A 14,281-nucleotide genomic window follows, 5' to 3' on the forward strand; every position below is an offset into this window, starting at 1 on the left:
TTCATGGCATGCTGGTGCGGTTCCTGGAAACGTCTACCTGGCGACTGTCAGCAAGTGGGTGTTGCAGTAGATAGACCGGGGGGGGGGGGGGGCTGATCAAGCAGGTTTGCTCTTCCTTTTGAAGAAGCTGCTTTCCAGATGCCAGGCTCCCCGTATCTGTGCCTTGCTGCAGATGAGGAATAGTTTGTTTACCAAGGCAAATGGTTGGTAGTGTCTGACCCTTCGAAATTTCTTCCTCAGGAACCTCTATAAAATACTGGACAGCTGCAAACAGCTGACAGCGTCACAAGGGGGCAGCGAAGATGACACCACGGGGATGGTGACCATCATCACAGGCTTGCAGGTGGATGACCCAGGCAAGCTTTCAGCACCCATGCAGGTGAGTAGGCACCGAAACAAGTCATTCAGGGGTTAGTTTTAATACTCTGCCCCTCCCTGCACGCAGGTTCAGTGTGGTTCGCAATACGTCTTACACATATGTTGTCTGTAAAGGCAGATTTAAAAGAAGAACGGTGAGGTTTGTTGAGCAAAAATAAACCTCCCAAACATTCAGTGTGGGATCCTGTTGGGCTTGGAACTGCACAGGTGGTGATTAGCAAAGAGATGAAGCTCAAAAGGTGGCAGTGGAGTAGATAAATTTTGAAGAAGAGCTTGAATCAGTTGAATCCTTCCCCATTTTATTTATTTGCTCCCCAAGCAGCTCATACCCTTGTTCTTCCCTCCTCCGTTTTATTCTCGCAAAAGCCCTCTGAGAGAACCTGAGAGGCGGGATATAAATCCAAGCATAAATAAAACAAATAGGCGATACTTGAAGGGGACCTCTGGAAATGGGAGCAAGGAAGAGAAGCTTATTTCTGGCCTGTCAGTCAAAAGCCAAGTCTTTGCCTGCCACTTGATTTGGGCAGGGGCAGTAGCATATAAGGGCTTCGGCGTCCGAAGAGGCTGGTCGTGCCTGAAGCAGCCAGCGCTGCAGCAGGGGAGGGGGGTGCTGGCTGCTGCACCCGCACCTCCCCTTCCCCCTGTGCCGTGCCGCTGGCTGCGTTGGACGCAAACTTTCAGCCCACCCTTGGGCTAGCCCTGGCAGTGGTGGGGAGCGGAGCGGAGTCCGAGGGCAGCCTTGCTGCTTCCATTACTGCTTCTCCTCCTCCTCTCGGGGCTCCAACCTGCCTTGTTCTTTGCTTCCCCAGTCTGCGATCCAGGCAGCGGCCAACGCCAGCGTCGAGGTGAAAAACGTTCTGGAGTTCTTCAAGCAGTGGAAGGAAATGGGTTGAACACAGGAGCCGCTGGGTTGGTTGAAGCTTTGTCTCCTCGTCTCGGGACGCGCAGCGTTGGAACGCAAGAAGTCAAAACAACAGGCGCTCTTTGGACACGAAGCCGCAGCAGCAGCAACAACCCAAGAAAACGAGCAAGTCGGGAGGCGGCGTGCGCACGGAACCACAGACGCGCGTGCGCACCCCGCCATCACCTCTCCCTCTCACAGAACAGGTGGCGTCCGTGGCGGACAGCGCAGCCGCTCTGAGAAGAGAGACGTATCTCGGCCGGACGGAGGAGAGACGGTCTCCTTTCTCCCAGCTGATGGAGACGGGCGAGGTTGGCAAGCGGGAGGGGGATCTGTTCATCTCCACTAAGCCTGCTCAGTTTCTCATCTTCGGAAATCCGCAGGCCGCTCTTTCGGTTTTTGTTTTGCCTGCGCTTAAACGAGAGAGAGAATGTCACGATACTTGCTGTCGCATCCATGTTGTGGAAGGAGGAGGCCGAAGGAGCCAGGGATCCTGAGAGAGGGGACCAGGGTTTGCAGGTGGCTCTTGTGGGGGAGGGGGGGGCTGGTGATGGGGGAAGTGGACACGTTCTCGTTTTCCCCATCCCCCTGCTTTTACAAAAAGGAATGCCTGCCACCTTGAGTTTTCTTCCCACCCATCCCCCCCTTTAAAAAGGGTTCTGGACTTTCAAACGTTTGAAAGATTTTAAAAGCAACAAGGAAACCGCAATAAGCAAAAACCACAATGATAAAAGGCTCTTTATATGGGAAGTTTTAGGAAGAAAACTTATTTATTTCCTTTTCCCTTATGGGGGCTGAGGGAAGGAGAAGAGTTAGGTGTAAAAAGAAAACCAGTGACTTCTCTGTTTGCCTCCCTTTCCGCGTCTTGCCTCTCTGTCCAAAATTTCTCGTGTTTCTTTTATTCCCACCCCCTCCTCCTTTTTTGCTTTTATTGTAAATTGTTGACATGTTTTTGTGAGTGGTGATGTAGATCTGGCCGGGGGCCGCTTGGACAGGGAGTGCTGACAACCCCCTTTTACCCCTCTCCTCCCCCAGGGGCTTAATGAAATTGTAAGCAAGGTGCTTAACCCACCACTGCCCTTCTTTTCTCCTGTTGGCTGTAAACGGTGACCAGAAAAGCGTCTAGATTTGGTTTAAGGTTTTTGGGAAGAACACAGAAGGCAGATGTGTCCCCAAACAGCCTCCATCCTGTGGCTTCCCACCTCAAAGGAAAAGGCACGAGGGAAGCCATTTTGGGAGGAACAAAGGTAATCTGGTGAATAAGGTTGATAGGAAGGAACCCTGAGAGCCCCTTGGGTTTCCCGTCCGTGCCTGCCTCCTTAAGAGAGAGGAGGATCCCAACAGGATGAGCATCGCCCTGCAGTCAAGGGTCCAGAGAGGGATTCTCCACGCTCATTCTTCTGTAGAGGAAATACCTACAAGTGTGTCCAAGTGTCCTTCCTCTCACAGTTTTGGCTTTCTTGCCTCATCAGTATTTCTGGGGAATTCTCCTCAGAAGGCGGTGAGATGGTCATGGCAAATCACCCCCTAAGGAAGCCAAGTGCTCAGGAGGGGGCCCCTGGGGACCAAATATCTCTCATCCTACACATGAAGCAGAGTTCTTCTTGCCACTTCTCCCTCTGGCTTTTCTACGATAGGAAGAAGATGCTGAGAGAACAGTGAGGATCCCGGTTCCCATCCGTTCAAATTCCCCTCCCAAGCCAGTTAAAGAAGGCCAGATGGCCTACCCAGGTGTAAAGACCCCCCCCCCGCATTTTCTCTTTGTTTCCATTTTCCCCGCTGTCATTTATTCTGGGAAGAGAACCGGGTAGGTTTTGTGCTTTCGGTGGCACCATGCGTCATCCATTGGCACCATCTCCAGCGACAGCAAAGCTTTTTCATAGTTCATTGGGGGTTGACATTTGGCCCTGTGCTTCCGCTGCTCTTCCCGATAGGCTAGTTTCCCTGTGCTTTTGCTGGCAAGTGGGCTGGTTAACCCCCTGTCCCTGTGTGGTGTTTCCAGGAGCGGTGGTGCTCCCCCTGTCCACGTCCGACAAAGAGACACGGAGGGCAAAAACTGCTGCTGCTTCAGAACTCATGGACAACTTTTGCTGGAAGCACAAAGAGCTGGGCCCTGAGGAATCCAGCTAGGGCACCCTTCCCCTGATGCAAGCAGGGAAGGCTCCTTGTGCCCAGGAGAAGGCGAAGCAAGTTAGCAAGGCAAATCCGTGGGATCCAAGCTGGGATTTTCACAGCTGTGTCCCACGTCCTGTTTCAACAGTGAGAGTTGGCCTGGTTGCGGGCGGAGGGAGAGAAGCCATCTAGGTTGGGGGGGGGGAGGGAGCGTGTCTGTCCGCAGAGTAGTAAGAGGAGAGGAAATGCCCATCAGCGCGTCCAGAGAGCACAGAGGTTACAGAAGTGCAGAGCTTAACAAAGGCAGCTGCTTCAATGTGATTCAGCCAGAGTTGACCTTGTTGAAAGAGACTTATTGAAATGGGGTTGGGCTGAACCGGGGATCTGTGGGGTGTGCGTGTTTCTGTGTGCATGAAGCAACAGGGAAAGGGACTTTAAAAACAAAACAAAACGGCTCGCACCGCTCGTGGACAGGCAAGCTGTGCACATAGACCCATCAGGGACGAGGTCGGGTTCCTGTGTTTGGCTGCCTGCTTTGGGTCAGCAAAAACTGAGGTGCCACACAAGGGAGGCCCCAGTTCACGGGCTGGCTGGCTCGTAGGTCAGGCCCGGTGCGTATACTTGCAGAGTTCCCTGATTTTCCTTTCAAATGTATTGCCATAATAAACATTATACTTCAAAGAAGTGAATGAGGGAAGTGGTTTCTATGAAGAGTCTGCCTGCAGTGAGCCCCCTTGAGGCAAATCCCTCGCATTCTGAAGTCCTGCTTCTCTCAAAGCAGGGTTAGTCAAACTGCGGCCCTCCAGATGTCCATGGACTACAATTCCCATGAGCCCCTGCCAGCATGGGAATTGTAGTCCATGGACATCTGGAGGGCCGCAGTTTGACTAGCCCTGTCTTAAAGTGTCGGTGGGCATAATAGGCCTCTATGCGCAGGTGGGCAGAACCCAGGGCATTCCAGGAGGGCCTGAATTGGTCCTGCCTTAAGGGGGGGGGCTTTCTGTGTGAGCTTGCATTGGAGGTTCTTGAACCGCTGCTCTTCACCGGCCTGATAGGAAAGTCTTCCCTGGGGTGGGGGCAGCCCATGTGTCTTCTTTCTCGGGCCATACATTTTAAAAATTATGAGAAAATCGCAGCCCTTGCCAGATGGCATGTTTCAGATGCATCCTCCTTAATTAGTTTGCAACTTAACTCCTGTTCAGGTTGGTGACCCTAAAGCAGCGTTTCGAATTTTAAAGGTTTCTTGGGGGTGCGAAGGCAATCTTCGCCAAAGAGGAGTGGGCTGGTGTGGAAGGTCTGACGGCTGCTGAGTGGCAGGTTTAGGAGCCCTGGGGTGTCTGTACGCTGCTGCTGCTTCTGTCCTGACCCGTTCCCAACCAGCAGGAGCTTCCCTGGCTCCGTCAGCGCTACATCTGAGCAACAAGAGTTTCCACCAGCAAGTCATTTTGGCCTTCCGATGTCAGAAAACCCACTTCAGTAGGTCTTCCTCAAATGGTCAGCAACAGATGATGGGAGGGGAGCAGTCTTTTCCTCAAACTGGGCAGGGAAGTAGGTAATAACTGAGAAAATTCCCACCTCTGCTGATCTTCCCTTAGCCTGCCCTACACTGGAGCCATGAAGCAAGTAGCCTTTTTGGTCTAGTTCAGCTCTAATGTCCTTTCTGGGCACACTGATGTTGTCTGGGTTTTTTAGCTCTCCCCCCCAGCCTACCCCAGAATCAGTAGGGATTTGTTCATCTGGCTTGAAGGCTGACTTGAGTCCACAGTTGATGCTTGCCTGACAAATGATCTAATTCATCCCAAGAAACATTAGCCGGGGAAGCCATAAAGCGAGTGAGAAGCCCTTTTAGTCAAGTTGGCTCCCCTTCGCATCAGCAGCCACCAAGTCCTAAAAAGCACGCTGAAGGAAAACATCTGGATCCCTTTTGAAAAACATCTTTGTAAGCAGCAACGCAGTACTTCCTGTAGAGCTACCGAGCTCTTCCTCCTAAGGGTGAGATAACTCCAGTTAACTAGCTAAGCAGGAGGAAAATAAACCGATTTTTAAAAAGCAGAGAAATGGATTCATTGTCCACCTTTTAATGCTTTGGGAGTGTGTCTTTCTGGATGGTGGGGGTGGTACTGATGAGATTTACCCAGCCCTTTAACCCTTGTCAGGTGGGTGATTTTTGCTGCCATTTCTCGAGATCAAAATCTAGTGCCTGGGAGGCAGGGGCTGTGTGTGCGTCTGTGTGTCTGCGTATGCTTTCGCATGGAAAAGGTTTGCTTTGGGTGAAGAGAACGGTTGAGCTCTCATGACTCTGTCCCACTAACCGTGGTGCTTTCTCCTGGGACAAGGACCCTTCCCTTATCAAGAAGAGCCTCTTTGAGTCAGAGGAAATCTGGATGCAGGAGAGACGATTCCCATTAGACAAACAGGGCTCTGGGATCCAACACTGCAGCATTCGGTGTTCATTTATTCATTGTTAGCATGAGAGGGAAGTTGCCACATGTCCAGGTTTCCCTGTGAACATGAGGGGTGGGGAGTGCGGATTCCGAATGGCAACATGTTCTGTGGGAGGTGTACGTGAGCATCTGAGCGCTTACAAGCAGCCCCTCAATGTGTTATGAGCCTGTGGCCCCCGGCCACCAGTGCTAACTTGGAGTTGCCGTACATGAGCGTCCGTGAAGCTCTTTCATGAGAGGGGTGGCAGGAGGAGGAAGCGTGTTCTCTGGCCCCTGAATTCATAACACATCTCGACTATGATTGGTTGGAATGCATCAACTGGCTTAATAAAAACGCAAGATGTTTGTAAATCTTTATCCCTCGTCTTAAGTGGTTTTTACAAAATCTGCCTTGTATTTGCTTTGGGTGGGGGAATGCTGTGTGTAGGTCTTTACGGATTTATAAGGACTTGCCATTGGTCAGATCAGCAGTGATCCCAGAGAAAGGCCATGGATGCTGTCTACAGCTGCTGGGTGAGTCCACAGAAGAAGAGTCCCTTGCTTTTCACTGCCCAAAGGAATCTCAAAGTGGCTGACAGGCACCTTCCCTTCCTCTCCCCACAACAGACACCCTGTGAGGTGGTTGAGGCTGGGAAGGGCTATGACAGGACTGCTCTGTGAGAATGTCACTATCAGGTCTGTGACTAGCCCAAGGTCACCCAGCTGGCTGCATGTGGAGGAGTGGGGAATCAAATCTGGCTTGCCACATTACAAACTGCCGCTTTTAACCGCTACGCCGTACTAGTCTGGCTTGTCAGTCTCCCACCCCATCCCTTTGTTTTTGAGAGAGGAGTTAGATTGTAGATTTGGGTATACAGCTGTGGTCTCTGTGGCCTCGTGTTCTTCCCTGTTTCTAGGAATTCAAAATTCTGCTGATTTTTATTGGTTCCCTGAGTAGGAATTCCAAGACTAGGCTGGGCTTCCCATGGCTGTGCTGCTGGCATTCCACACCCAAAGGCTGTTTTGTTTGCCCCCGTCCCCCCTACCACCACCTTGGCTCCTTACAGTCCACTCTTGCTGTGGGGGTGGGTCAGCTCCACCGGCACTTTGGGGTGCTTAGAATGGTCACTGCTGCAAGAGACATGGCAATAGGACCTGCCTTTGGATGGAGCTTGGACCGTGCTGCTTTGTACGCAGTTGCAGATGTTACATCCCTAGTTTTTGTCTGAAATGATGCAGAGGAGGCTGAAAACCTGAAGTCAGCAGTACTGGCATGAAACATTCTGCAGCTAAAAGCTGAAGGCAAGGCTCAACAAAGTTGGCTTTCAGCACTGACAAAAGTATTCACCAAAAGCGGACCATATCGGAATCACACGGAGCTGAAAGGGACCTCAAAGGGCTATCCAGTCCAGCCCCCCACTTTCTTGGGGACTTCAGCTCAGCCCTCTTCTAACCGTATTTCTTACTGACTTAATTCAGTTGTGAAAATGTTCAAGCAGTCGGGGAGATCTTCCTACTGTTTAATAGCAAGGGGGACCTGCCGGATCAACCCAAACCTGTTTCTCTCAAGAGCCAGCTGGAAGCTCCTGGAGAAAGGCAACGAGTAGGGGTGCAGCAGCTCATGTCTGTCACAAGAGGGGTAAGAAGAGTCCTGCTGGAACAGGACAGTGTCCATCTAGTCCAGCTTCTGTCTCACACATTGATCAGCCTTTCCTTGGAGGCCCAAACAACTGGGCATAGAGGTCAAGGCTCCTGGCTCTGGGGTTCAAAGGTTTAGTGCCTCTGAATGTGGAGGTTCCCCACACCCCAATTATTTTCCCCTAGAAACTAGTGTTCAGAAGGAGGAGTTGCATTTAGCCCATATCTATTGATGAATCCTAGGGACCAAGGTGGCTTATGTCCTTTCTCCATCTTAACAACCACCTTGTGAGGTAGGTTAAGCTGAGAATGTGTGACTAACTCAAGTTTACCCAGCAAGCTTCCTTGGTAGAGTGGGGGTTCAAACCTGGGTCTCCCAGATCCTAATCTGACACACTAGTTGCTACACAACACTAGCTCTGCAGAGGTAATTTTTGTCTAAAAATTAAATTGCAAATTACGCAGAGTAACTTTGTATACGTAACAGGTTAAAACTGCACCAAGGAAATATGTTTATGCACGGTGCCCCCAAATTCAGTGCCCTATATACCCGCATACAAGCCGAGGCACCTAATTTTACCACAAAATCTGGGCAAATTTATTGACTTGCATATAAGCCGAGGGTGGGAAATGCTCCATCATCACTGGCTCTCCCATCCAGCATTGCCATTCCTTTTGCCATTGAAGGCAAAAGGGAAAAAAAATCAGAGTCCCTCAGTCAAACTGCTGATGTCCTACAAGCTGCCAGAGCAAGCTCAGCTTGCAGTACACATTTGCAAAAGGCAATGCAACGATTGGCTGGCTGGAGCAGGCTTTTATTTCAATTACTGTATATGCCCATGTATGAGCCGAGGAGGGCTTTTTCAGTGTGAAAAGTGCTGAAAAACTAAGCTCATACGCAAGTATATAGGTAGGTCTCACTTCCTCAAAGCCATGTTTAGAATCATAGTCTAGCTCAGGGTTTGTCAAACTGCGGCCCTCCAGATGTCCATGGACTACAATTCCCATGAGCCCCCTGCCAGCAAACGCTGGCAGGGGGCTCATGGGAATTGTAGTCCATGGACATCTGGAGGGCCGCAGTTTGACTACCCCTAGCTTCTGAGCCCTCAAAGTATACCCCAAATCCCCTTCCACTTCTCTCTTTTGGGGAGAGCATGCAGAGGATTCTGAACTGGGGCTGTTTTAGGTCCTCTGGCTGCCTCACTTTCCCCCTTAGGTACCTGCCCTTCTTCCTTAGGGAATAGCATTTTGAAAGACACCTTAATTTTCCATTACACACAAAAAAAGTGAGGTGGTTTGTCATTCCTGATTTTTGGGAGAGACCCTCAGTATGTCATGTCATTAATTATAATCTGCCATGATCAGTGTGGTATAGGGGTTAAGAGATTTGGTTTGGTTCCCCACTCCTCCTCCATGTGAAGCCTGCTGGATGACCTTGGGGCAATCACAGTTCTCTCAGAACTCTCTCAGCTCCACCTGCTGTAGAAGGGAAGGGATTGTAAGTTCCTTTGAGACTTGCCCCTCCCCCCACCCCTCAGGGTAGAGAAAAGCAGGGTATAAATACTCACACCAAAACCACTTTTGAAATTTTCGTCTTGTAGGAAGCAGTTCATTGGCAGACAGGAGAGCAGTCTTGTGGTCCCAGAGCCCTCCCTGGACACTTGGAATTCCTTGCATGTTTCTTTTAAAATCATTTTTGCTCAACCCTTCCTCCAAGCATCCATAGTTACCCCTTCCCAGAGTTTCCCATATTCTGGTTGAGAAAGCGTACTCTAAGAAGAGTTGGTTTTTATACTCCACTTTTCCCTACCGGGAGTCTAAAAATGGCTCTTTCCCTTCCTCTCCCCAAAACAGACACCCTGTAGGATAGGTGGGGCTGAGAGAGCTTGGACAGGACTTCTCTGTGAGAACAGCACTATCAGGGCTGTGACTAGCCCAAGATCACCCAGCTGGCTGCCTTTGGAGAAGTGGGGAGTCAAACCCACTTCGTCAGATTAGAAGCTCACCACTCTTAACCACTGCACCATGCTGGCTCTTAGGGTTGCCAACTCTGGGCTGGGGAAGGCGAAGTCTGGGGAGGGAACTCAGCATTATATAATACTTTACAGTCTGAACTTCAATGCTGCCATTTTCTCCAGGGGAACTAATCCCTTTAGTCTGGAGGTCAGTTGTAATTGTGGGACATCTCCTGGCCCCACCTGGAGATTGGCAAGCCTACTGCCTCTCCCGTACCAATGGAGAGAAGGTGCCCTGGTAAAAGGAGATGGAAACTTTGACTCTGAGGTTAATACTTAACAGGATCTCATTTTTGTAAACGTTTCTTTTGTACATTTCCATTACAAGTTTTTTTTTAAAAATACAAATGTCCATGTTAAAAAAGTCATAAATTAGTTTGAAAATTGCCCCTGAAACTCCAAGAACCTGCTGAGAATTTTTCCCTCCCTCCCCACCCCACAGCTCTCCAAGCTGCAGATCTCCTGTTTAAAAAGCCATGTTGAGTTTTTGTCTTTGGGTGGGGGGGGGAGGGAATAATGAGTTATTCTGAGCATAAAAGAGTCTTCTTTATTGCGTTCCTGGCTCCTGATCGAGGCTTCGGCATCGAAAGAGGCCCGCTTCTTCCCCTTCCGCCAATAAACTCCGGCCAACAGGGGAGGGTGTCTTGGCGCCTCTCCACCGCCCCTGCCAAGGAATGTAGCTTAGAAGAGGGGGGCATATCAAGAGGGGGGCAGGCAGACACTGAACTAACTTGGAGACTTCCTTACAGCCAGAGCCACCCTCTGTGATCTCTCCAGACATGGTGAAGTGGTAGCGATTTCTTTGGGGGGCTGCAGCCCACCCCCTCCGCCTCCCGTCTTCTCTCGGCAACAGGTAATGACTTGAATGCAAGCGGCCGGCCGCCTTGTTTTTCTGGTCTGTTTTTCCTCCTCTTGGGTGGTGGCTTTCCCCCCCCTTCCTGCGCTTCCTAGCTGTTTCAAGGCTTTTTAAAAAATTATGCTTTTTTCAAAACCGTGCCGATCCAAGGAGGGCGACTTCAAGCCACTGTGCACGTAGGTCTCGATCTCTCTGTTCGAGAAATAGGGGCCATCCTGGACCCAAATGGATATTTGCCCTGATCTCAGCAAAATCCCTTAGGAAGCTGGAATTTTAACGGTCAGAGCTGAGGGGAAGAATAAGAACAGCTGATGTCCTTTTGCCGTCTGCTGCTGGCGTGTGGCAGTCCTTGCTTCCTGGACAGCCTCAGTTGATCCAGCTGTATAATAGGCTTAAAACCCTTGGCGTAGGTAGCCTTCAACCAGTGGGGTGTTAATTAGCACAGTAAAGAAAGGAACCATCCCTAGATTCTTTCATCTCTTGTGGTTCCACAGCCTTCAGGAGGAGCCATTCATAAATGACAGATCTCAGTTATCCCCTTTGACTTTACCTGTGGTAAATTCAGGTTCCTCAGATCTCGGAAGTGTTTGAAGCTTCGTGTGATTTGTTCAGGTTTATACTTCAACCGTGTACGGTTCTGTTTGTCCTGTCTCAGAAAGCACACCATAGAGATGGGGAAAGTGCAGAAAAGGACCACTGAAATGATCAAGGGGTCCGATTATCTTCCTGAGGAGGGAGAGGTTGAAGCACTTGGGACTCTTTAATTCAGAAAAAAAACAAAATTCCTCAAACGGGGGGAGGACTTGAGACTGGGGTTGCAAAAAGTTAGAGGCGTCGTATAGAGAAATATTTCTGCCTGTTTCGTAATAACTACAGCTTGGGGGTCACCCAACAGAACCGACTCGGGACAGGGAATTTGAGACCTGAGGGGGGTGAGAAGAGCCTCCCTCTGGGAAGTTATGGGGCGACCTCCTCACTTCCTCTAGGCTCAGCATCCTGCACAGGAGGGCTCTTTTGAGGAGAAAATGGAGGACATTTCTTGTTAATGTGCTGAGAGACCAAGAAGTACTCCTGTAGAATACACACGGTTGAAGAATCCACTATTATGGTGGGGGCCACAGCCTTAGAGGGCTTGTAAGGGCTGAGGGGGGATGTGTTGACAAACTAATGGAGGGATATTTGTAGGCAGCTATTAGCCATGTTGGCTAAAGGGAGGCTGCTTGCTCACTGGCAGGACAGCTCTGACTGTCAGGGGCTGGGGACAAATAACACGTGAATGGTAGTAACTTTTGTATCTGAGAGGGTGTTGAAGAAGAAGAGTTGGTTCTTATATGCCACTTTTCTCTACCCAAAGGAGGCTCAAAGCGGCTTGCAGTCGCCTTCCCTTTCCTCTCCCCACAACAGACACCATGTGGGGTGGGTGAGGCTGAGAGAGCCCTGATATTACTGCTTGGTCAGGACAGCTTTATCAGCGCTGTGACCAGCCCAAGGTCACTCAGCTGGCTGAATGTGGGGGAAGAGTGGGGAAGCAGACCCGGCTTGCTAGGTTAGAAGGACACACTCCTAACCACTACACCAGGGGTAGTCAAACTGCGGCCCTCCAGATGTCCATGGACTACAATTCCCAGGAGCCCCTGCCAGCTGGCAGGGGCTCCTGGGAATTGTAGTCCATGGACATCTGGAGGGCCGCAGTTTGACTACCCCTGCACTACACTAAGTAGACAATTATGCCAGATCTTGAGCCTGGGCTCACTTTATGAAGAACAGTGTTATGCCTGACTATGGTACAATTCTCTGTATTTGGAAGGCTCAGCTGAGACTTCCCATGCACAGTTTCAGGGCTGACCCCCCCCCCCCAGCCCAAAGCAGGCTCTGGATTCCACCCCCTCTGCCTCCCCCAGGAGCTATCCATGGCTGCTCTTAGCAAAGAGCCGGTGTAAAGACTGTTACACAATAGGCTGTTGTAGAGGGTGCCAGACGGCCACTGTCTATTCTTCTTTTCCTCGCCTCCCAAGGGACTAGAATGACAGCAGATGAAAAGCCGGCTTTGGTTCAGCAGAAGGAATTCACCGGACTGCCCTGGGCAAAGCCGTTGCTTCACCTCGGCCACTGTGAGGAAGGGATAGATCCACTGCAGATACTCTCATGACCAAACCAGCCATGATGGCCTACTCCTGATTGTACCCATGGTGTAGCAGGCTGAGATACCCCCTTCCCTTTTTTTCAGAAGCTAAAACAGGTGTGTATGTGAGGGGAATATATCTGGGCACTTGAACCCATCATGCTTTCAGAATTTTAAAATTGCACTAAAATGGCAATGGTTACAGTTTAGACCCGGCTTTCTCAACTATTTTTTTTTCCCCATTGAGAAATCCCTGAAATATTCTTCAGACTTCAAGGATCCACCAAAAACGGTGTGATCGTGTAGAATGTGGTTAGGAATTGTAGCTTTGGACACGCCCACCCAGGGCCCCTCCCCTTCCTAATCCCTCCAGGCCCATCGTGGCCATTTTGGGAGGTGGGGCAGGTCAACATGGCCTTATATGGTCATATAACCAGATAAACGTTTAACAAATTGGGAAAATATAATTAACAGAAGAAATTGGAGGCTAATAGGAAACTACGTTAAACAGTAAAATCAAGTTGTAACAGAAGAAAGAGGAGCGACATCTAGATTGTATATCTTAACTATGGGGTTAATAAAGCCCCCAGTCAATAACTTCTAGATGATGTGAAAGAATGGGGGGGGGATATCTATTGGTAATCTATGCTTTATCAATGTACTGTTTTTCTTCCAAATAGTATGTATGTTGTATGTAACTGTAATACCGTGTTTTTCTCAATTTCCTGTATCTCCCACCCATTCAGGAAACCCTTCCAGGTCTGTCGAGAAACGCCAGGGCTTCATGAAACCCTGGTTGAAAAAGCATGGTTTAGACCAGGGGTAGTCAAACTGCGGCCCTCCAGATGTCCATGGACTACAATTCCCAGGAGCCCCTGCCAGCGAATGCCCCTGGTTTAGACCCATGGCTGTTGCACCTCTGAGGGCCATAAGGAAAGGCTTGGGGAAGGCTTTAGGATGCTTAGGGCTAGCCCTGCGTTGAGCAGGGGGTTGGACTAGATGGCCTGTATGGCCCCTTCCAACTCTATGATTCTATAAGGCCAGGCTTTGCAATGGCGTCCGGGGCATCATCTGTAAACATAAAAACACAGGCTCAGTTCTGTAAACAGTGCAAAACACGGTGCAGATGGTTTGGCTAGCATGACTCCGGCTCAGGCTAGAGATTGTGTGCCCTTAGTATAAAATGCAGACTTATTTGGGAGGAATGGGTTGTTTCTGCTTGCTGAAGGCCAGAGAATCAAACCACTCAGGACAAGGAGTGCTAATTCGGTCACTCCCTTGCTAGAGAAATGCAAAGCTCGAAGTGGCTAATGTATCTTAAGTGCTTTTGAATACGGAAAATCTCTTAAGCGCCAGGCATGCTGTTACTGCCTTGCAGAGAGCTTGATTTCTAACAAAATTGGTGTCACTGCCAATTTCCTTCTATGAATCTTTGCTGCTCTGTTTGCCATGAGAAAAACTGCATGCTCTCCAGTTTGACGCAGACCAAGAGGGCAATATTTACCATGGGGATAGGATACCTATTATTATTATTTTATTAATTGGATTTACAGCCTGCCGCTCTTGAAAATTGGCTCGCAGAGGGCCACATAAAAGAAAATCCATACAATATAAAATTCAATAAAACCCAAGGCCGGATTTTCCTATAGGCTAAGTAGGCTTCAGCCTAGGGCCTCAAGATCAAGAGGGGCCTATATTCAAATTGTTAGCAAAATTAAAATTACACTATTACACCAATCACAACATGTTTCATTTAACGTATTGATATATATCACAGTAATGATGTATTTTATTCTCTCGTGTAATTTACAAACTTAAAAATGGGAGGTGAAAGGG

The 14,281-nt window shown here is 49.5% G+C and overlaps 2 protein-coding genes across 3 annotated transcripts in view; both read left to right on the top strand.

The window, feature by feature from the left end:
• Positions 1–6,192, top strand: part of SMG5 (SMG5 nonsense mediated mRNA decay factor) — a 37,780-nt gene extending 31,588 nt beyond the window's left edge. The window contains exons 21-22 of the mRNA XM_077327020.1: positions 241–379; positions 1,188–6,192. Coding sequence (XP_077183135.1) covers positions 241–379; positions 1,188–1,271 — 223 coding nt within the window. The 3' untranslated portion in view covers positions 1,272–6,192. The remainder of the gene's footprint in view (positions 1–240; positions 380–1,187) is intronic.
• A 3,860-nt stretch (positions 6,193–10,052) lies between these two features.
• The window catches only part of PAQR6 (progestin and adipoQ receptor family member 6), a 35,137-nt gene continuing 30,908 nt past the window's right edge, over positions 10,053–14,281 (top strand). Inside the window, exon 1 of one of the 2 annotated variants that reach the window (XM_077327095.1) lies at positions 10,053–10,320. The gene's annotated coding sequence lies outside the window, so the exon portion shown is untranslated. Of the gene's footprint in view, positions 10,321–12,177; positions 12,563–14,281 lie in introns of those variants that run through there. The other variant, XM_077327103.1, reaches the window with a different exon arrangement.

This window comes from Paroedura picta, chromosome 1 (genome assembly GCF_049243985.1).
Source record: "Paroedura picta isolate Pp20150507F chromosome 1, Ppicta_v3.0, whole genome shotgun sequence".
NCBI classification, from domain to species: domain Eukaryota; kingdom Metazoa; phylum Chordata; class Lepidosauria; order Squamata; family Gekkonidae; genus Paroedura; species Paroedura picta.